Source organism: Callithrix jacchus, chromosome 4 (assembly GCF_049354715.1).
Source record: "Callithrix jacchus isolate 240 chromosome 4, calJac240_pri, whole genome shotgun sequence".
NCBI classification, from domain to species: domain Eukaryota; kingdom Metazoa; phylum Chordata; class Mammalia; order Primates; family Cebidae; genus Callithrix; species Callithrix jacchus.
In genome coordinates, this window is record NC_133505.1 from 131,680,850 (window position 1) to 131,704,475 (window position 23,626).

Consider the following 23,626-nt stretch of genomic DNA (forward strand, 5'->3'; position numbering starts at 1 on the left):
GTTTATGAATCGTCAATTTCATCTAATGGATTAGGATTACCTAGTCTTTCTCTATTTAAGTAAAAAGAGAATTTAAGTAAAAAGAGAATTTGATACTAAATTGTAGCCACTTGAACAATTAATTTTTTTAGCAGAGTTAAACCAATGAATATTATTGAAGCTATAATAAAAAATAAAAGTAGCTTCATTGAGAATAAAATGAACTTTCTGTAAATATAATTTAAACCTATGTTTTAAGGCTTTATGTTTTAAAAACAAAAATGGCACTATTAAAGTGAGACTGATAAAGATGTACTTGGGGAAATTCATTAACATGAGAAATGTATTATCCCTTGATGATACGAGTTCAAAATTAAAACTTGCTTAGCAAATGTAAAAAATAATGTCTCCTATTGCAGATTAACTTGCTTTTTGTTAGTTTATTTCTCTATTCATATCAAATAATATTCATATGTAATCAAGACATTCATAATAATATTAAAGGCAGCACTATGTACTTGACAATTGGTAAATAATGAAACAATTTTTTCATGATTATGTATATAAAATACTCAAATTAATCTATAGAGCCATATAATCCCAAAATATACAGGGTTGCTATAGAGCTTGCAATTGTATCACTTCCTATATGGAAATACTATTTGACCAACAGGATTTTAGTTGCCTGCTGCATTTGAAATATGATGATACTAATAAGAAAGACTGTTAAAAAGAGAAAGGCTAGAAATTGCAATCTTAATTATTTCAATGAAATAATAAATAGGCCACATAAAGATTTTAGAACCCAGTGAAGCAATATTACAAACAGATATAAAATGACAGTGAAAATCAAGTGTGAAATTTTGAGGCAAAACTTATTAGAACAAGTTTTCTGTCAGGAAAAGTTGTGATGTCATTTGTAGGGACCTGGATGAATCTGGAAACCATCATTCTCAGCAAACCGACACAAGAACAAAAAATCAAACACCTCATGTTCCCACTCATAGGTGGCTATTGAACAGTGAGAACACATGGACACAGGGAGGGGAGCATCACACACTGGGGTCGGTCTAGGGGCTAGGGGAGGGACAGCAGAGGGTGGGGAGGTTGAGGAGGGATAACATGGGAAGAAATGCCAGATGGGGTGACAGGGGGATGGAGGCAGCAAACCACATTGTCATGTATGTAGCTATGCAACAATCCTGCATGATCTGCACATGTACCCTAGAACCTAAAGTACAATTTTAAAAAAAGAATGTGAATTGGCTGCTAGAATGACAGAAACAAGAAGACATAAATATGCCTTGTGGAGGGATAGCTGACATGTTTGACTTGTTGACAAATAACATGATTGATTCTCTGGTGCTACCTTTTAAGTTCATGATAAGAGGCTGCTTCGCATAATAAAGATACAAATGAATTCCAAATCCCTTCTCACTCACTAGGATTATCACTCAGGCACTTTACTTTTCTGAGCTCTGGTTATGAAAAAGAATGCCAATTTCATGGTGCAGTTTTAAGACTTAAAAGTGCTAATCTGTGTACAATGCTTGGCATGTAATAGGCTCTAAACCAAAATTAGCCCTCTCTCCTTGGTAGATTACCCAGGACACTACTATCAGTGTCAAATCAGGGAATTAGTTAAGTTGTTTTATCTCCATTTTAAGATCAAACACAATATATAGTCCAAAAGCTGAGTGTACAGTGCTTTGGGTTTTCAGGAGTTGTCTTCAAACATGTGGTTTAAATAAGGACCAGAAGTGATTCAAAGGTAGTAGGGCTGTTGGTCTGTGGTATTCCTAATGCCTTTTACTGTGCTAAATGGATATGGCTACAGTAACCATTGATAAACATGAACAACAGCCGGTAAGTGCTAGACTAGGTGAGGACTTAAAGAAAGCGAAAGGGTTTAAGCTTCAGAGACCTTCACCTGCACAGGCCCCTTTTCAGGCCTTGTATCTAATTTTTATTTGTAAGTTACATTATTTTGCTTAAAGAAGGCCCTCAAATTAAGCAGTTTACAGGCCCAGCAAAAGCTGGATCCACTGATACTGGTCTGTCACATAAAAGGGAAAAAAAATCACTATGACTAAAAAAGAATAAGGCAACCAATAGCAGGAAACATGAGTTTTGCTTTTCTTGCCCAAATCATGATTTGTTGGTAACCCTTGACCCTAGGTGCTTACATGCTCTTGATCACACATTAGCCCTTGCCTATCTAGGAAAGCCCGCTGTAGTCCAGCATCAGCCTAAAAAGTATATTGCCCATATGAAGAAGTAAGGACTGCCTGTCAATCCAGGAACTTGCAGTTAAATTACACAGGTACTTGATTTCTGACATTTTTAGGTGGGTAAAAGGGAAGAAATAGATGGGAACCATCTTTATATTGAGCTGACTCCATATGCACCAAAATGAGTTAGGCACTGTGCATAGATTATCACATATTACACTGCTTGGTGAGGAATATTATCTAACTTGAGGCTTGGGAGAGGTGAAGTAACTTCTTTTTAAATAGCTAATGGAGCTAGCATTCAAACACAGGGCTTTGTGAAGTCAAAGCTCATGGTCTTTCCAACCTCCCTGCCAGCCAATTGGCAAGCTTTTCTTTCTTGGTCCCTTCATTTCCCCATGTATGAGTGCCCGCCTGTAATGCTGCATTCTACTTTAATTATTACTTCTTCAAAATGGTCACAGTCACCAAGACACTCTCCAGTTAGGTAGGTAGACAGATAGAAGATAGACAGATAGAAAAAAAAAAGATGGGGGGTGTGGGGGAAGAGAGAGAGGTGTTATTTTTTATGATTCCTGTTATTAATAGCTATTATTATTTTACAAGCAGCCTCATGAGTTCTTTTGAAATTCATGTTGTTCCTTTAAATTTCAGTTTTACATTGTAGCTATTTAATCCCTAAAACTGAAACACTGCTCATAATTTGGAGTTAGCAACTTCAAATTTTTATTCCTAAGACCTATACAACAAGGTTATAATTTAAAGTAAAGAAAAATTTTCATCTCTCAACCTTTTCATTTCTTCTTTCACAGAGCTCTTCTCTTTTTCCTGGATAACTTTTTTTCCACCTTCATAATCACTGACCAGTTATTTGTAATGCAGTTATAACTATACTACTGCAGAAATTAAAATAAATACAATGCATTGGGGGGAAGATAATTTTACATGAAATATGTCAAGCTGTGGCCTGTGGCCAAGGGTTGACTAAGGAGTCAAACAACTACTGAAGGATTGGACACCCTTGTTAGTTGTAAAATTCCCATTGAATTAAAATATTCACTGACACTCTAGTCCCACATAATGAATGATATCGGGAACATTTTAAATATGAGTTCTAAACAAAGGACTCACGTATGAATGAGTGAAGACGTGACTTGAATAGACCAAGTACCTACTCCAAGTGCAAGCTTGTCCAGCCTGCAGGCCACTTGCTGCCTGGGACAGCTTTGAATGCAGCCCAGCACAAATTTGTAAACTTTCTTAAAACATTGTGAAATTTTTTTTGCAATTGTTTTTTACCTCATCAGCTATCATTAGTGTTAGCGTATTTTATGTGTGGCCCAAGACAGTTCTTCTTTCAGTGTGGCCAAAAGATTGGACACCCCTGCTGTAGTGAAATAGACTATTTTTAGGAGGTCTCATTTTAGTAACAGGAAAGCTTGGCAATTGCATTAGTCCATTATCATGCTGCTATGAAGAAATACCTGAGATTGGTTAATTTATAAAAAAAGAGTTTAATTGACTCAGTTCCGCCTGCCTTGGGAGGCCTCAGGAAACTTACAATCCTAGTGGAAGACACATCTTCACAGGGCGGCAGGAGAGAGAATGAGAGCCAGCAGGGGAAATGCCAGATGTTTATAAAACCATCAGATCTTGTAAGACTCACTCATTATCACAAGAATAGCATGGAAGAAACCACCCCCCTGATCCAGTTCCCTCCACCTGGCCCTGTCCTTGACATGTGGAGATTATTACAATTCAAGGTGAGATTTAGGTGGGGACACAGAGCCAAACTATATCAGCAATGTAACCAAAATATTATTTCTTTTGATTAAATAATGTTAGGTTAAACTGTGTTAAGGTGTCTCACGATTATTCATGCAGTGAAATGTGCACAGATAAAGATGGCTCTAATTTATATACGGTGTATTTCCATGAGAATTCTGAGTGTCCAATTTTATCTCAAAGAGTAATATCTTGATTATAACACGGTCTCAGTGCTTGAAGCAGTGACTACCACATTGTACATATGGTGAACTATTCAAAAATGAAATCCTTATGACATCATGGATAAAGTGTGTTTACATGTACCTTTTGTAGCAGTAGAGAAAGCTGCTTAGTTGCACAGATGGCATTATACAAACAAATCCACAAACAACACATTTATAAATAATATAGAGCTAGAAAATAAAATGGTATTGCAAACATATTTATATCTACTACCATTTCCTTCAACAAATAGAGACTTCTGCTTTTTTATATTTATTCACAAAAAGTTTTATATAAGTTTCTTTTAAGGAAAGGAATATATTTTATATTCCTTTCTTTTAAGGAATACTCTTTATCTCTGCTTATTCCCCCAAGCTGACTCTTTCTTGCTGATCATAGCATAAACAAAATATACTTTCAAAGCCTTTAAAATTTTCTGCTAACCATTGAGTTAGGTGTATGTCTGAAAAGATAAATATGTCTTCCTTGGGATGTGTTTGTTTTTATATTGGTCAAGATAAGCCAACAGCTTGAGTACCTGAAATATTATTATCAAGCTTTGCACACATGAAAGTATTTGGTAAAAATATAATCTTGGACGGTATGATTATATGCAAATTCACAGCCTCAGGAGTGCTATGAGAGACTTTTATTTTGGTAAAACTCGTAAGTGTCGTTCCATAAAATTTGCAGTTTTACTTTTTAAAAACTCAACTAACCCTTTTCTTCTCTTTCCCTCTCTTGCTGACACAGATCCACATCCAGAGGACTGAAGGATGTGACCACATGACCTGCTCACAATGTAACACTAATTTTTGTTATCGATGTGGTGAGAGATACCGCCAGCTCCGATTCTTTGGAGACCACACATCAAACCTCAGTATATTTGGATGCAAATATCGCTACCTCCCAGAGAGACCTCATTTAAGGAGATTAGTGCGAGGGTCAGTCTGTGGTGAGTGTCTGACATGCTTATGTGTATCTTCCCTGGGAATTAAGTCATGAAAATAGAACTTAGAAATGTGCAGCCAGGGATGGGGGACAAAAAAAAAAGTAATGTGCAGCCATGATAATTTCGAGCACTTGCCACGTGCCCAGCATTCAGAGAAGGATATTCTCTCACCCTTTAAGATTAAAATTTAAAACTTAAATTTTATTAGCAGGACACTACTTAAATGAGCAAGTAGACTTTGTCTGAAAAAGCAAATTATTAATCACACACAGAAATCTGAAGTTACTTGCCTCTGAAATTTCTGAAACCCTATCATAAGCCACTTGACAAGAGGGACAGTGTCACATTTATTTTTGTAATGGACAATATCCAGCAGCAGGTTTTATACATATCTTCTACCCATTCATGGAGGACATGCAATACAGTACAGCATGGAACATGGTCTAGGAAGGTGGGGGGAAAAATCCACCTTTTGGAGCCTTGTAATAGAGTCCCATTATATCTGTATAATTGATAAGTTGTATATATTTTCATTGTTTTAATCATTAATAAGTAACAGTTAATATAATTAATAAGTATCAAATGCCCTCAGTGCATACAAACCCAAGTTTAATTATGCAAGTGAAAATGCTTTTGTGGATTGACTTTTTACCCCCTCTTCCTCAACAACACATAGTAGCCTTTATACACAACCACTCCCACACTGCCACGCAAATATGCAAACGGAAACACAGACAGCTGCCCATAGACAAATCGCTCTGTCCAAATGCCACTGGCTTCGGGTAATACAGGAATATTTAAATAAAGTATGATATATGGATATCATATTTTATTTTAGAAATTGAAAATGATGTTTTAAAACAAAGTTACTAATTTAGGAATAAGGGATAGTATTCTTGGTCCCTTAAGATGGTTTCAAAAGTAGATGTAAACATGTTTTGAACATGGATTACATAATTGGAGTAAGTTTATTTCCTATCTGATTTCTTGAATTCTGTGATGTTTGAGAGGAAAAGGAAACTCAATGCTGTTACTTTGTAGTCATGTTTTATTAGTATTAGAAAAATGTACTGATAATTATTTAAAAAGGAAATATGAATGAACAGACTGATCTATGTGCAAAAGAGAAAATCACATTCTTTTAAAATACATGTGCTTATATATCCTAAACTCTTAAGCATCACTTTAAGAGTGCACTAAACATAATTGTTCAGTGGGGCTTATTACTTACTTGGATTCTGTCACTGGTGAAAAATATAAATAAAACTCATGTTTAGACATACTGCTAATTGAATGGAGATGTTTTTAAATTAGAAATTTAAAACGGTATTGTAAACCTGTGTGGTCATCTGGTTCCAAAGATCATTCCTTAAGAAAAAAAGTTAATACGTTTTGACAAATTTCCAACAAATGGCTGTAGTATGTTTCTTTTTTTAATGTAACTGGTTATTCTAAATTACTTTCCTTAGTTTATAGAATGGTGTTGCTGTTTCATTCTTAAATTGCAACATGAGTCTACTGCAACGTGGTTTTCTGTTTCTCATCTCTTGTTGCACTTGAGTTGTGCAGCTGTGAAGCTATGTTATATCCTTAAGGTTTACAATACAATAGCCACATGTTATTTTTTATTGCTCTTTTTTTGTGGCTGCGTCTTTTAAAGTCAGTGGGATTGTGATGGTGGACTCTGCCATGTATACCTATGAGAAGAGTTTATCATCACTGCTTAATGATTTATTTAGAAAAGAAAATGCTGGCTGATACCACTAGACATCCTTACCAGCACTTACCCTTCTTATTTTATAAGTGCTTCCTTTTTCAATTTGTTAAAATGATTCACTTGAGTATCTTTCAATGTACTGTATATATATTGGTAGCTTTCTCTAACATCTTAAAATGTCCTATTTGTAGCTCGGTCTGGTAGGCATTCATAGTATTAGTTTTCTTTGGACCCAGGATGTAAATAAACCACTTCTTTAGGTGTGGGCTTGAACAGTAGCCCTCTGTAGGGCCTGACAGCTCTCCATGTTGTAAGCTAACTAGATTTTCTGCTACCAACTCAAAATGCACTGCTTAATCTTTTATCATTGCGAACATAAAAAATGGAAAGGATCTTAAGGAAAAGCACAAAGATGAACTGTCCTGGTAGAATACAGCGAGCCAGATGTTTTGGAATGTTTTTGCTTGGGAAGGATAAGTGATTTATGAGATGTTTGGTGCATGTGCTCAGGACTTTGGTGAAGTTACTAAACTTACATGTGTATATCTGTTCTATACCTAATCCTGATACATTTCTTAGATATTTACAGCCTTAAGTGTAATCACACTACTTAAAAAATAATACACACTGTGATATTTAAAAAGCATCACTGTTATTATGTGGTAAGTTAGTTTTGAGACTCCTGAAATTATTTTGCCTTTTGTTTTCCAGCTGGAAAATTATTCATTGCACCTCTAATTATGGTTTTGGGATTGGCACTAGGGGCCATAGCAGTTGTAATCGGTAAGAAACACTTTATGTACCTAAGATTAGAATTTTCTGAGGACCATAGGGAGAATATGAGTGTAAATGTAATAATATGACTCAATTATTAAGTGGACATAATTTCTATTGTATGCCTCCTTTAGATAGATTACCGGAATATCACTTTAAAGATCAGAGGAGCGTATTTCCTGTAGGATGTGTTAGTATTAATTTTTCAGTCTATGAACACTCTGAGGTACATATCTTATAAAGCATTATTAACCCTTTTATGATGCAAAATTAATAGAATTAGTATCTTAGGGAAGGAGGCAAGTGGAATAGAATCCAAATTTTCTGATTCTGAGTTCGGGTTGAAGCATCAAGGAAGAAAAGTTCTGGTTCACCCTATGTGTTTGGTTTGGTCCAGTAAAAGACGCCATGGATAAAATCAGGTAATGTCAGTGTGCACAGGAACATATACCCAACATACACTTTAGCACTGACGAATAGAAAGCCTTGCAGTGATTTGCATAGTTTTATTTAGCAAGTATATTAAAATATGTATTTTAAAGCAGTGGTTTTCAGACTGTAGCGTGCTTTAGGAATATCCTGGAGGGCTGGATAAAACACAGATTGCTGGTTTCTATCTGCAGTTTCTGACTCAGTATAGGAAAAAGGTCCATAGATTTTTATTTTTAAAAAGTTCCCAGGTGATGCTCATGTAGCTGATTCAGGGGCCATACGTTGAGAACTATTGCTTTAATAATTTTAAACTAAATGCTGTAGATAAAGTCTGCTTTGGTCATTGTTCCATATATGAGATGGATTTTTATTTTTGCTAAATAAAATTATTTTCATATGACAACTTGTGTTTAGCAATTAATACATGTGCAGGACAGATAGAATTGTAAAGTATCTAGCATTTAAGTTCTTGCGTATGAGTTAGGACATTATGAAATAGATATTATTGTCTGTATTATACAGTTGAGGAAATAAAGCCTTACTAGGACCTCATAAGTGGTAGAACCAAGACTCAAACCCAACATTTGGCTCCGCGGCCTGTGTTGTTAAGGAATATGCTATACTGCCTGAAACAAGTGTGGCTGTCATAGTGTGACAGTAAAGAAGATTCAAACCAAAGGTGTGATATTTTGATAGAAATCATTATTCCAGTTTAAACTGGTATCACTGAGGGTGTTAAAAGTGGAGAAAAGCTAAAGAGAAATATTAAACAATTATTAATTGAAAAATATTAAAGAATGTTGTAGAAGTAAATACATTTTATAGCATAGATGTCTTCCTCTTTTCATGTTCATACATTGCAAATAAATAAACGGGAACATTTTAAAATAGGAAAACCTAAATGTCTTCATCCAACTAACTTTAATTTTTTTATCCCTAGGTTTATTTGTATTTCCTATCTATTGCCTTTGTAAAAAACAGAGGAAACGATCACGGACAGGTATGCACTGGTAAAATGCAGATGATTTCATCCAACTAAGCTGTTTCGAGTAGGAGCGATATAGGATGGTACACCCATCTGTGAGTCACATCTTGAAAAATACTGAGAGGAACCTTCTACCATCTCATCTCCTAGTGATTCTCCGTGGGCCACAATGCCTCTAGCTATGGTGCACTCCCAACATGGTATCCTGTCCTTTCCCTAAACAAATTGCTGCTGCTTTTAAAAAATGGTCACTTTCATAAACTATAAACATCTGTATCATAACTCTGCCCTTTGTGGTTCTTGGAAGGAGATACTTTAGCAACAGTTCTGAGCACGCCTCTTCTGAGAATTCCTTGGACTGTCTTTGAACTCTGCACCTCCTTCCAGGCCATCTTGTGAGACATAGTGTGAATAGCTGAAGTCCCATCTGTACCAACAAGCAAGGCCACTTTTCAGAAGATAAGAGTTCACTGAATGCACCTATTATAATCTGTGGCCCAAGCAGTATAATTCCTTTATCCATCAAATGCTATAATTGCTAAAAGTCTCAATGTCCAAAAGGGAATGAATGAAACTAAATTAATGAGAAGAATACTAAGTTACTGAAGTGTATATGTGTAGGGGTGTGAATGTGTGTGTATATAAATATGTATTAAAACTAGGCCTAATAACCTTGTATTTATCCAGTTCCATGCCGCTACACTATTTTCCACATTTTAATAGACCTATTGAAAGATGATGGTTCCTTTGTGGACGTAATTTGGCAATGTATTGAATTAAAGTCAATGTAGACAACAGGCTATTTCGATGCTGACCTTTTCTATTTCATGCTCTTTCTTTTTGTCACACACACACACAAATTTGTGCAATGTTACCCCAAGGAGTATTAAGCTTCGTAAACTGACAAAACTGGCTGCTTCTAGGAAATTTTCAAGACCCGAATATTCAGTCTTTTTAAAAGGTATTTTGGAATAGATGCTTCACTCTATAGATAGATCCTTCACATGGGGATTATTTAATCCAAAAAACAAGTTTGCTATAGAAAACTGCTTAAGCCTTTAAAAAAAATCTTATTCTGCTAATTTTTTCTGCTTTTAGGAAATTCTCAAGACCCAAATATTCAGTCTTTTTAAAATTCTTATATTTTGGAATACATGCTTCACTTTATATATAGATCCTTCACGTGGGGATTATTTAATCCAAAAAAACAAGTTTACTATAGAGAACTGCTTAAGCCTTTTTTAAAAAAAATCCTATTCTGCTAATTTTTCACCCAACTTATAATTATAGATAATTCTGCTTTAGGTCAGTTTCTTACATCATTTAATATCCTAACCCTGTTCTCTCTTCTCTCCTCCTTTTTTATTTGTTCCCAATGTTTTTCATAAAAAAAAATACAAGTTTTGAAGGATTTTTTTGTATGTTTAACTTCTCAAACATGTACATTTTTTTTGGTGTCTTCTTATGGAGGAGTTAGTTTGAAAACTTTTATGTTCATCGGTTTATCCAAAATACCAACTGCTTTTAGAGAATGAAACAAAAAAGTGAAGGAAATATTTTCAGCAAGTCTTTTCAACCTACAAAAGCTTTAAAAATAAATAAGAAATGGACAAGTAATTAGATTATGATATGCCTTTGTTTTCATCACAGAAGTTAATCAGCAGACAGGGGAAAAAAAAAGACTCCTAAAAAGCCTAAAGCTCCTAATTGTCTCAAAATTCTTAAAATTAGCCATTTGTCTTAGATGCACATTTATTTGTTAGCAACCTTGTCTGATTTGAAATAGATGATATGATAAAACACGCATTAACATGGGTAATCTATTTTTGTTGGGCTCCAGAGTGTAAGAAAATTTATTTTTGTTTTACATAAAGTAAAGTTTACCTGCTTGAATAACAAGCCAGCATGCTTTCACTCTTTCTAAATAACACGGAATATCTGTATTACAGCTTCTGGAAGTTGTCTATTTCCAGTTAGAAGAGTGTGTGACATTTATGGTTCGTGAATAGCATCTTTCTAAAGCATAATATTATACAAGAAAAAAGTGATGCTCTGGTTTCACAAATTTATCTTTTAATTCACCCCTCCATCCATCTGACAGATATTTATTGAGTGCCTGTTTTAGGTGTTCTAGTATTAAGACTGAAAGAAGGAGAATTTCTAGCCTGTCATAAGAGTACTTAGGTTTTGTAAATTCATCTTTCCTGAACTTAGGCATTAGTTTGACAATATGTGAATATGATGAACTCTAAACCTAGCTGATCTGTATATGTATGATGTATATATATGTATGGTATATATGAAATATTCCCATAACTGCATATGAACACATATGCCATATATGTATGTACCAACTGGCTGAATAACATACTCTTTGGTCTTGGATAATCTATATTCTAGGTTATGTGTCTGTTATCTTTGGCCTACTCAGGGATTTTTATTTCTTTTTTTAAATAACTTATCTTTTGGACATATTTTTATATTATTTGGAAAACTTCCAATATTCCATTTACAAAGTGATTTTCAGTGAAGCTATTTCATCAATGCTTGAAATAGTGTGCGCTGTGTTGCACAGGTTTTTCATTTTTCTATTGAGTAGATATTTTTTAATTAACATATGCATTTTTATATTAGGTGATATATATTAGGCCTTTCCCTACTGGTAACTTAAAATGATTATTTGTGAATTTTTTACTAAGTTCCATCAAGATCTTAAAAAGAGAGAAGAAAATAAAAAGTATTATTTATATGTCAGTGCCAACTTTGAAGGTAAAACAATAGTAGTAACTTTTGGGAGAAATTCTAAAAACTACTTTAAAAAAGAAGTGTGCACATAAAATAAATGTCTTTGTATCCAAGGCTTGTCATTTTTATATGCTTTTATTGTAAATTTAATATATACTACTTAAAAAATTGAACCATACAGAATTTATAAAATACAATTTTCTCTGCTCGCCCCACCCCTTGTTTTCTAGGGGTAACCACTGTTAATGGTTTAGTATGTGTCCTTGCAGGCACTTTCTACAAATATACAAATAAGTGTGTTTGTGTATGTGTCTGTGTGTGTATTCATTTTATACAAATAGAAAAATATCCTTACTGTGCTGTGACTCTGTCATTTTATTATATATCAATAGATACCTTTCCATAAGAGTTTAAATAGATTTACCTCAGTTTTTAAAATAAATTACTGCATAATCCATTATAGGGGTATATTTTAATTTATTGAATTAGTCCCCTGTTGAATGGACTACAAGATTATTTTCACTTCTATGTTACAAAGAAAATAAGGACCCTTTGGCATATATTTTTGTCACCTTGAGTGAACATATTCATTATATTGTACATTTGTTTCTTACAAGGTCTTTGTAATACACATTTTAACGTAATTTCAGGAGATTAGGTCACACAATAATATGGGACCCTTTTTTGGATAAAAAGAAAGATTGTACAGGAGTGCATAATTTTTAAAGAAAATCATCTTTTGAAGGATAATTTCCTTTCTACCTGATTAGCCAAACGAATACTTTGCCAAAATTTACAAGAGGAAATCTTTTTCCAATCAAATAAAATTTTAGGAGATGTCTGTCAGATAATGTGAGAAAGATGAATTGACTTTTGGACTGCCTCATTTTAAAATTTGAGGGATTTAAATAAAATTGGTGATACTTGTCACATTTTTAATAACGCTGTCCATTTTTGTGTAGGTTGCTTGACAGAGGAACTTAATTATGCCGTTGTGAAAAGTAGGAAAGAACATGTTGGCAATTGTAAATGCCCACAACAATTCCCAGAAAAATAAATTAGATCTTGTACGATTTAGTGATTTGATGGGATGATTATAAATCATGGAATAATTTATATACGTGGAGTAAGAAGAGAGGAGTCAAACCTTTTGGTACAAGCCACATCATGTTGCCACCACCTTGATTTTTCTCATAGGTGCTATTGTAGCCTAAGAGTAGAACAGATAAGAAAACAATCAAAGATAATTAAACACAAGTCAGGTTACAACATGATATCGTTAATTGTCCTTCCTCTGCTGTGGTATCAAGATTCAGTGGTGCTTGTCAGGAAATTCTTATTCTGTAACACCCACTATCTCTTGAGTCCCAAGGCTCCAACTGATCCTTTATCTTTCAGCCTTACCACCCAAATATATTACCGTCTGCTCTCCTAAAATGCCTATGAATCACTGTAATTGTTCCCAGTCCCTGGTGCCCTTCCTCAACCTCATTTTGTCTATACCTTCACTATTCTAACTATTCTTCTTCACTGAAGGAGGAGAGGAGAGACAAGAAGGGCCAAAAAATTCATTCTGGCATGTGCAAAGCATCAGTATTTCTTCCTGACCTTTGTCAAATGAGAGCACATCTGCCAAGACATCAATCCAGCTGCTCTCTTGTTAAATGCAGTTTTTTTTTTAACATTACACTTGTACACTGGCTGTTACATTTAGAATTATCAAAAAGTTAGTGGCCTCTATAACCTTAATTGGTATACTTTATTAAGTATAAAAATAAATTTATGCCAAAAAACATTTTTAGATTTTAATTTTATAAGCAAGCTGCGCATAAGCCTTAATGTGAGTCCTCACATTGGATTATATTTTTATTCTTCCATATTTGTGGCTGAAATCTCTCCTAACTATTGAAAGTGATTTGCCACGGTCTGCTTTATTGTTTTGTGTTAATATCTGTTATAAATAGAGCCTTAAATTTTTGCAATGCACTTTAAAATGCTTGTGCCATTTAAATAATGATAGTTAAAGCAATCAATGCATATATTTCAATGGAGACAGTATACAAAGTTAAAGCAACTGATACATGTATTTCAATGGAGACAGTAGGATAAGAGTGTTAGCAAATATGTGTCTTCTCTTTAAATTTGGGAGGAATCAGAAGCTAAAGATTTAAAACAAGTAAAACATACCTGAAGAAAAGTAGCAATTTCTGAAATTATAGTAATCCTGGAAATTGGATATCAGGACCTCAAACATACCAAATAATGATAAAGTGTTACCTAATAATCTAATTGGAATGTTTGTTTAAAATATTAAGTTAATTTCTACTGAAAGTTTTAACTGCAATTTTATAATTTACGAATTCTATAAAAGAAATCTCCCTGACTAAAACTTTGGTTGATCAAAACTACCAGTTTTACATACCAATCCCAAGTTTAAGCATATTTTGTATTTAAAGTTATTATAATTATGACACTGTTCCCCTATTATGGAAAATAAGTGACAAAATTCTTTTCTTTTTTTCGGACAGGGTGGGGATGGTCTCGCCTTGTTGCCCAAGCTGGTCTTGAACTCTTGGACTCAAGCGATCCTCCCTCCTCTGCCTCTGGAATAGCTGGGATTACAAGCATTCATCTACCGTGCCTGTCTTCAAATTACATTGTTAATTTGTATAGCCAAAATTATTAATTTGATAAAACTGAAATAATTTTATAGTAGCATTGAAGTATCATCAGAACAAAATCAGAGTTCCAAAATTTGGTGAGTATTGTAAGATTGTGAAATGTTACCTTTTGGATGGAAACCAATGATACAAACCTTTAAGAGACAATTACAATGGGACTCCTTTATAACTCTGATTTTGAAAATAGAATGAATACACATTTCATAGCCAAACATTGTGTGGGACTTCTATTGTTATTATTTGTAAGGCTGAAACTCTAGTTGACTTCATCCAAATCCAAGAAACAGAGAGTCACAGTAGTGTGAGACTATTCTCATTGCTTCTTTGGAGCATTAGCTGAAGCTTTACAATATCACATACCTTACAAATCCCTATACATACTCTGTTTTAAAAGAATGTAATTATGCATGTTATACACTATATATATTTTTTTGGCTAAAGAAGTGACTATTTTGAGAATAACAATAATGATTGTAAAAGGCAATAAATTATTTTATTTGAATACCCAAAACATTACCACTGCCTTATTTTTGTCACTTCCTTTTCTGAAAAGTTTCATTTGGTGTATCTAACTTTATATCACTTAAATTATTCAGACTTGCTAACATAGAAAATAATTTTTTTCAATTCTGTGCTACATTGTGCCACTCTATTCCATCATTAATACTAAATGACTTTCCTTGTGAAATGACACCCACATACTTCAACATCAAGCTCCTTTTTCTCTTGCATTTCCTAATTACCTTGGTTTTTGCCTTTGCAGTCTTCTTTCCATCTTGGTCAAGTGTCGGGATAAATTCTGCCTCACCCATAACTACTTTCACTGTAATGAGATGAATTCAACACTGAAAGCACTCCAGAATTTAGCTCTGGTAGTGAGCATAATTTACCTTGGCTTATTTTATCTGTAGATGGAAATGTATCAGGAGTGCCTGGAACATTTTACTCTCTTGATGGGAGCTGGAGAACACTGCCTAGCCCTCTGCCAAGAAGTAAGTCAAGCAAATGAAGATACCAGTTGGATCAGAGGGCCTAATAATATTCTAAAACCAAGCTTCAGAAATTGCTTCATGACTGTTGTAAGATCAATATTGTGTTTGCATATTCATTGGATAGAAAGCATGTGTGGACATTAACCCAACCTGACCCCAGGTCATTCTTTATCCAAAAAGGGTTCTAGCTATGGTTTATGGTCTTTGTTTAGTAAAAAGTCCTTCAACTTGGACTTGGGGTGGATTTATATAGTATAGCATTTGTATATAAGATTCAGTCATGGATTCATACTCTGTGAACATCGTTAGATTTTTGATAATCTAAAGTAGATCACATTGAATGTAACTGATATTAGCTCTATTCTAGAGAAAACATTTGTCATTTGCAAGTGTTTGACTTTTTCATTGATATGATTTACATATAAGTCACAGTCAATATATTTATTATAAATTCAATACATAAGAGAAAAGTACAGGGAAAGACAAATTGAGTGTTAAAGGGCTCCAGAAATTGCCAAAATGTCCTTTTAGATTCTTGTGGCTGGCAAGCTATGCTGTTACTGGTTCTCTGCAAATTTGTGATGGGTTCACCACATCATGTCCCAGCCTGGGACATAGTCGTAGTGATCCAATCAAATGATTAAAAATAGCATTTTTATGAATGTATTACTTCTTCCATATCCCAATATATTTTTAGAGTTTTAAGCTGTTAGTATCTAAATATTTGATATAAATATCTAAATTCTTTCAGTTTATAGACAATGAGGCTGCTTTATGTCTCTTTATAAAGAAAGTTCTAAAGTATCATAATTTCATTATCAGCTGACAACAAACCCATCCAAGACCTATTTTTTTAAGTGTCACATGGCAACTCCTCAGTAGCTTACTTTTATGATTTGATTTTTTTCATCACAATTACAGTCCTCTAGATGGTATTTTAAAAAGTAGAACAACCTTATGTTTCACATGAAACAGAATCATAATTAGTTTGCATATATATAAAACCATTCACCTTGACAAGGACAATCTGTTACAGATTTTTAATTTGAAAATTAATTGATAATTTTGTTGCTTTTAGAAGCAATTATTAACATAATAACTAGTAAATTCTGAGAGATGACAGAAATGATTTTCTGTAGAAGGAACACTACAGTTATATTAAAATGTTAACAAAGAACTAGTTGTTTTGATTTTACTTTAAACAAAATTTCGAGGCATTTTTATGAAAAAATACATATCAAAGTATATTTCAAAACTGTGGGACAATTAAATTATTCATTCTTTTCCCAAATAGAGTAAAATATTATAGAGAAAAACATTTGGATGTTTAATCTATTACTGTATGTTAAGAAATTACAGTTCTAAGGAATTATTGCCATCTTCTATTTAAATATCAGAAGATATTCCATTTTAATTATATTCTCCTTAACAGAAAATTAATTTCTTGATTATTAGATGAATAGTAATTTGTACCAAGTCTTATTTCATTATATTGCATATTTTTTACTTTTCTATAAAATTTGCCGCCATTTTCCAAATAATGAAGGTAATAATATTTTTCATGCTTAAAATGGGCCTGATTGAAAAGAGAGTTCTTTGATTTTTTCTTAACAATACTGGAAAATATTTATTCAACTTTATTTTTTAACCTTTTCTTCATTTTATTAGTTTTGTGACTGATAATCACAAAACTATGTGGATGAAACCCTCCTGAATATATTTTATGAAATAAAGAGGTAGAGCGACTTTTTTTTATTAGACCATGTTGATATGCAGAAATATCTCAAAAGAAATTGCAAAGGAAAAATTCTGTTGAGGTGAAATGTTGGGAAATAAGGAGTATCTTAAAAACCTAATTTTTACATTTTTTGGAGCATTTAACTTCTCATTTCCAAGTGATTATTTCATGCTATTGGTTCCACAAATTGTGTTTTTAGCATAGTATGTACTTTTTTATCACGTTAGCATTTATACTCTAATTACTGAAAATAAAAGAAGAAGTTGGTGAATAAAAGCCAGGTAAACCATTTGTTCTCATTTTCCAATAGCACTTATGTGTAATCCCTTTAACCTTCCATATGGTGCTTTGTGTGATAAGTATATAACATTTATATGTTATTAGTGCCTTATTTTTTTCACTTAACTTTATCTCTCATCTAAAGAGCCATATATTTTTTTGTGAGTATTCTTTGGTCCCTCTATTAAAGTGCTAAGGAGACAGCATATCTTAAGGGATGTATATAGGCTGCATTTGCTGCCTTAATCTACTGTATTCTCTCTAGAACAGCAGGTTAGCCAATGTATTTTTCTTAAATTTATTGTTCATTTATAAGCTAACCTATAAAAATGGATATTAAACACCAGAATTAAAGCCATTAAAATTGAACTGTACTTTAAAACCATAAAAAATGCGAATTAAGTTTAGAACAGGAGTTGATATGGCTCTCAGTTTTAAGTCTCGCTCCAATCAGGACAAAATTACTTTACGAAAAGCATTAAAAATAAAAGTAACTGTATGGTACTTCAGGAATTTGACCAATTCCTTACAACTTATTCTTGGCAATATTTTATCAGTAATATACTTTCATAAAGATGCTGGAGAACCTTGGTGTCTGCTATTTACATGTTATTCATTCCCAGTGAGCTTTATCAACATCAAGCCATTTTGTATAATATTTTGCTCTTCTTGATCTGTGCCTTTTGTTTTAGCTTTATTAAAAAACTGATTTTGTTATATTCTTTATGTATCATAATATATAATTCAACTTTTCCTGATGAATGTTTGTTGAATAATTAAAATAAACCATTTGCTTAGAAAAGACAAAGACAGGTTGTATATGCAGATATGTGTAAATATTTGAGGAAGAAAAAAAAAGGAAAAGAACCTTCCTGCCAAATGTAGGTCCTGCTGGACAGGACCTGGAAATTAAGAAGTTTTTTTGTTTTGTTATGCAGTGAAATTTAAAAATCTATTACCTCAAGAATTTTCAGTCAATGTGTCAATGTACTGCTCTTTCTTAGCAAGAAGAGTCTCATGTACTGCTGGCGGTAAAAGCAACCCAAGTGTCATGTTCCACAAATTTTAGGGACAAGTCTTTCAAAAGACGGACACCTTGTAATATTTCAGAGTCGAATTTTGGACTTTTCATAATGTTCCAATGACATTTTACTGTGGTTGGGCTTTTATAAAAAAATATTTTTTGGTTGGTTGTTTTAGAATGAAAGGGTAATCTTAATTATGAAATCAGATTGCATGGAAGAATATAAAGGCACACAAATGAAAACTAATGGTTTTCTAACTATTTTGAATGTGATTGTATGAGCTATTGTATGGATTACTGTGGAGTGCTGTTTACCGCATGATGTGTGCAATACATCATACAATGTCATTTAGCAATGTGTAATAAAAGTTTTTAAAAGAGAAAATTCTTATCTTTTCTTCCAATAGATTTGGATTTTTTAAAAAGTAAAAGGTAAAATTTGACAGCAACAAAACTATTGTACCTAGAGTTACTGGAGTAATTTTTACATTGGATATAAAGCAGGAATGAACAGAAATTCAATGGTGTGCTTTTGGGAAGGTGGATTGTGTTGTGTTGCTGTGGCATGTTTTGGGGAAAGAGCACAGAATAGTGAAGATCAATAGTGCAAACATTCTGCATGAGGCATGAAAAAGAAGCAAATAGTGTGGAAGTAAGAGACTGGCTTAGGGTGGTCATTACTCTCTAGACCAAGGGGCCCATACAGGGGTGGGAAAAGCAGAAACCACTAAACTGCTAAAGGCAAACATGTATGCCTACTCTATAACCTAGCAATTATTTCCCTAGATCTATCTCTAATGGCCTTTGTTGACCAAAGGATAAGTACAAGAATTTTCCTCAATAGTAAAATCATTAATATATTGCGGTATATTCATACAGTGGAATATTATAAAACAATTAGAATTAAAATAAATCTTTATTTTAGAAAATTACAGAGCAATTCATGCAAAAATACAGTGAAATCTCACAGACATTATGCTCAGTAGATGAGGCCAAGGACAGAGTATATATTGTAGGATGACATTAAATGATGATCAAAAACAGACAAAACTGATCAATGATAATAGAATCGTGATTACTTTTGGGGTTGGTATTATTGACTGTGAGGGTAGTAAAAAATCTTTCTGTGATTATAGAAATAGTCTGTTACTTCATGAGGGTGTTATTTGGGAGGCAGAGGCGGGTAGATCACGAGGTCAGGAGATCAAGGCCATCCTGGCTAACACGGTGAAGCCCCATCTCTAATAAAAATACAAAAAATTAGCCAGATGTGGTGGTGGGCATCTGTAGTCCCAGCTACTCAGGAGGCTGAGGCTGGAGAATCGCTTGAACTTGGGAGCCAAGATGGCAGCACGGCACTCCAGCCTGGGCAACCATCTCAAAAAAAAAAAAAAATCTGGATTGGGTGCAGTGGCTCAAGCCTGTAATCCCAGCACTTTGGGAAGTCGAGGCAAGTGGATCACCTGAGGTCAGGAGTTCAAGACCAGTCTGGTCAACATAGCAAAACCCTGTCTCTACTAAAAATACAAAAATTAGCTGGGCATGGTGGCGCGTGTGTAATCCCAGCTACTTGGGTGGCTGAGGCAGGATGATCACTTGAACCCGGGAGGCAGAGGTTGCAGTGAGCTGAGATCGCACCACTGCACTCCAGCCTCGGTGACAGAGCAAGACTTCATCTCTAAATAAAAAGTAAATCAATAAACCAATAAATAAATCTCAAATGTTATACGTCCATTTTAAAAATTAATGGAGCCCCGCATAGCCAAGTCAATTCTATGCAAAAAGAACACAGCGGGGGGCATCACACTACCGGATTTCAAACTATACTACAAGGCTACAGTAATCAAAACAGCATGGTACTGGTACCAAAACAGAGATATAGACCAATGGAACAAAACAGAGGCACCGGAGGCAACACAACATACATACAACTATACAATCTTTGATAAACCTGACAAAAACAAGCAATGGGGCAAGGATTCCATGTTTAACAAATGGTGTTGGGAAAACTGGCTAGCCATGTGCAGAAAGCAGAAACTGGACCGCTTCCTGACACCTTACACTAAAATTAACTCCAGATGGATTAAAGACTTAAACATAAGACCTGGCACCATAAAAACCCTAGAAGGAAATCTAGGCAAAACTATCCAGGACATAGGAGTAGGCAAGGACTTCATGAACAAAACACCAAGAGCATTGGCAACAAAAGCCAAAATAGACAAATGGGACCTAATGAAACTCCACAGCTTCTGCACGGCAAAAGAAACAGTCACTAGAGTGGATCGGCAACCAACAGAATGGGAAAAAATTTTCGCAGTCTACCCATCTGACAAAGGGCTGATATCCAGAATTTACAAACAACTCAAGCAGATTTACAGGAAAAAAACAAACAAGCCCGTTCAAAAGTGGGCAAAGAATATGAACAGATACTTTACGAAAGAAGACATATATGAGGCCAACAATCATATGAAAAAATGCTCATCGTCACTGGTCATCAGAGAGATGCAAATCAAAACCACATTGAGATACCATCTCACGCCAGTTAGAATGGCGATCATTAAAAAATCTGGAGACAACAGATGCTGGAGAGGATGTGGAGAAAAAGGAACACTTTTACACTGTTGGTGGGAGTGTAAATTAGTTCAACCATTGTGGAAGACAGTGTGGCGATTCCTCAAGGCCTTAGAAATAGAAATTCCATTTGACCCAGCAATCCCATTACTGGGTATATATCCAAAAGACTATAAATCGTTCTACTATAAGGACACATGTACACGAATGTTCATTGCAGCACTGTTTACAATAGCAAAGACCTGGAATCAACCCAAATGCCCATTGATAATAGACTGGATTGGAAAAATGTGGCACATATACACCATGGAATATTATGCAGCAATCAGAAATGATGAGTTCGTGTCGTTTGTAGGGACATGGATGAATCTGGAAAACATCATCCTCAGCAAACTGACACAAGAACAGAAAATGAAACACCGCATATTCTCACTCATAGGTGGGTGATGAAAAATGAGAACACATGGACACAGAAAGGGGAGTACTAAACACTGGGGTCTATTGGGGGGAAAAGGGGAGGGCCAGTGGGAGGGGGAGGTGGGGAGGGATAGCCTGGGGAGAAATGCCAAAAGTGGGTGAAGGGGAGAAGAAAAGCAAAGCACACTGCCATGTGTGTACCTACGCAACTGTCTTGCATGCTCTGCTCATGTACCCCAAAACCTATAATCCAATAAAAAATAAAAAAAAATAAATAAATAAAAATAAAAATTAATGGAGCAAAAAATGTACTTTGAAAGATTCAGAAGGCCAGGCGCGGTGGCTCAAGCCTGTAATCCCAGCACTTTGGGAGGCCAAGGCGGGTGGATCACGAGGTCAAGAGATCGAGAACATCCTGGTCAACATGGTGAAACCCCGTCTCTACTAAAAACACACAAAAAATTAGCTGGGCATGGTGGCGTGTGCCTGTAATCCCAGCTACTCAGGAGGCTGAGGCAAGAGAATTGCCTGAACCCAGGAGGTGGAGGTTGCGGTGAGCCGAGATCGCGCCATTACACTCCAGCCTGGGTAACAAGAAAGAAACTCCGTCTCAAAAAAAAAAAAGAAAAGAAAAGAAAAGTAAAAAGAAAGATTCAGAAAATAAAAGCCTCTCTTAATCCCAGATACAGAAACACATTTGACTTATACGTAACTAAATATAAAATGAAGATACTGTTTGCTACATTTTATAATATACTGTAATGTCTTTCTTGGGTCACTACAATTTTTTTGAAAATATGATATTTAACCTTTCAAATGGCGTATATTTTAGCTATTTGTAGTTTCCTGCGATCAGAAGACTACAGTAAAAATTCCTGAACAAAGATCTTGGGACAAGCTGTTAGTAATGGACTTGCAGGGTCAAATTCTTAAAACAATTATGAAGCACGTGCCCCCATATATATCCAAATGATACCATTTCAACTTGATGCCAATATATGTTTCTATCACAAGTTTACAAGAGTATTCATTTCATTTCATTTTCACAAAAACTATTTCATCCCTTTTTAAAAAAATTTGGCAGATTAAAAATTGCATGTAATCTTTTTAAATCAGATACATACACACACACACACACACACACACACACAGAGTGCCAAATGTGTTTTCTAAATTAACTTTTCCTTAAATCTATTTGCATTTAGTTCCTTTCATGGTAATAAGCCCTTATAATTTCCTTCTGTTTTCCTATATTTCTAAGCTCCAAGCTGCTATGTTTAAATACAAAAATGGCAATATCTTTTTATTATAGCTTCAGTTGCCAACATACACATACATAAAACAGCAGAGATGTATTTAACTTACACAATTTACCACAAATGTGTGTCATGACATATGCTCCAGCATAAACATGAGATGAGAACCACGAATCTCCTGTTACTTCTGGCATTCTGGTTGCAGAGTACCACTTCCAGTGTTGAGCAGGCCGAATGTGATTCCGGCATTTAATAGTGTTTATCAAACTACATTTCCCCTTATTTTGAGCCAATTATGTCATCTGGCACCAGTGATTTTTTTTAATGCCTTTAATGTAGCTGAGGTCATCCACTGAAAGATGACGAGTTAGTCACCAATAGAGCCCCTACCTGTCGAGTTTGTTACTCACCATTGCCCAATGCTCCGCTCCACATATTTGTTAATTAAATGTATATTTCAATAATGTACTGTTAGGTATTGAAAGTGAAATGATTAGAATATTAAAAATGAAACTCATGATCGGCCGGGTTTTAATTCTCAAATTACAATTGAGGTATATTTGTGAAGAAGGTAAGAGCTCTGAGGCCAAGCAACTGTATTTAAACCCCAAGGTGCCCTCTCTCAGGCTATGGAACCTTGGGTATGTTACTTAACCTCTCTGTGACTCAGTTTTCTGTAAATTGGGAAAACAATACATGCTTCCAAAGTTAGTTGAGGGGATTAACTGAGTATTATACATGCTTAAGCCCTTAAAATAGTGCCTTGCACTTAACAAGATTTCAGTAAATGTTAGTTCTTATTATTGCTAGTGACTGTGCTTCATTTTAAATATGTTGGCCAACACAAAATGATTCACTGTTGTC

General features: G+C 34.5%; 1 protein-coding gene across 2 annotated transcripts in view; it reads left to right on the plus strand.

Moving 5' to 3' along the window:
- Positions 1 to 14,996, plus strand: part of RNF217 (ring finger protein 217) — a 128,982-nt gene extending 113,986 nt beyond the window's left edge. For both annotated transcript variants that reach the window (XM_002746925.6, XM_035296618.3), the window contains 3 exons: positions 4,953 to 5,154; positions 7,580 to 7,651; positions 9,015 to 14,996. In XM_002746925.6, the coding sequence (XP_002746971.2) occupies positions 4,953 to 5,154; positions 7,580 to 7,651; positions 9,015 to 9,088 (348 nt within the window). In that variant the 3' untranslated portion in view covers positions 9,089 to 14,996. The remainder of the gene's footprint in view (positions 1 to 4,952; positions 5,155 to 7,579; positions 7,652 to 9,014) is intronic.
- The last annotated feature ends 8,630 nt before the right edge of the window (positions 14,997 to 23,626 follow it).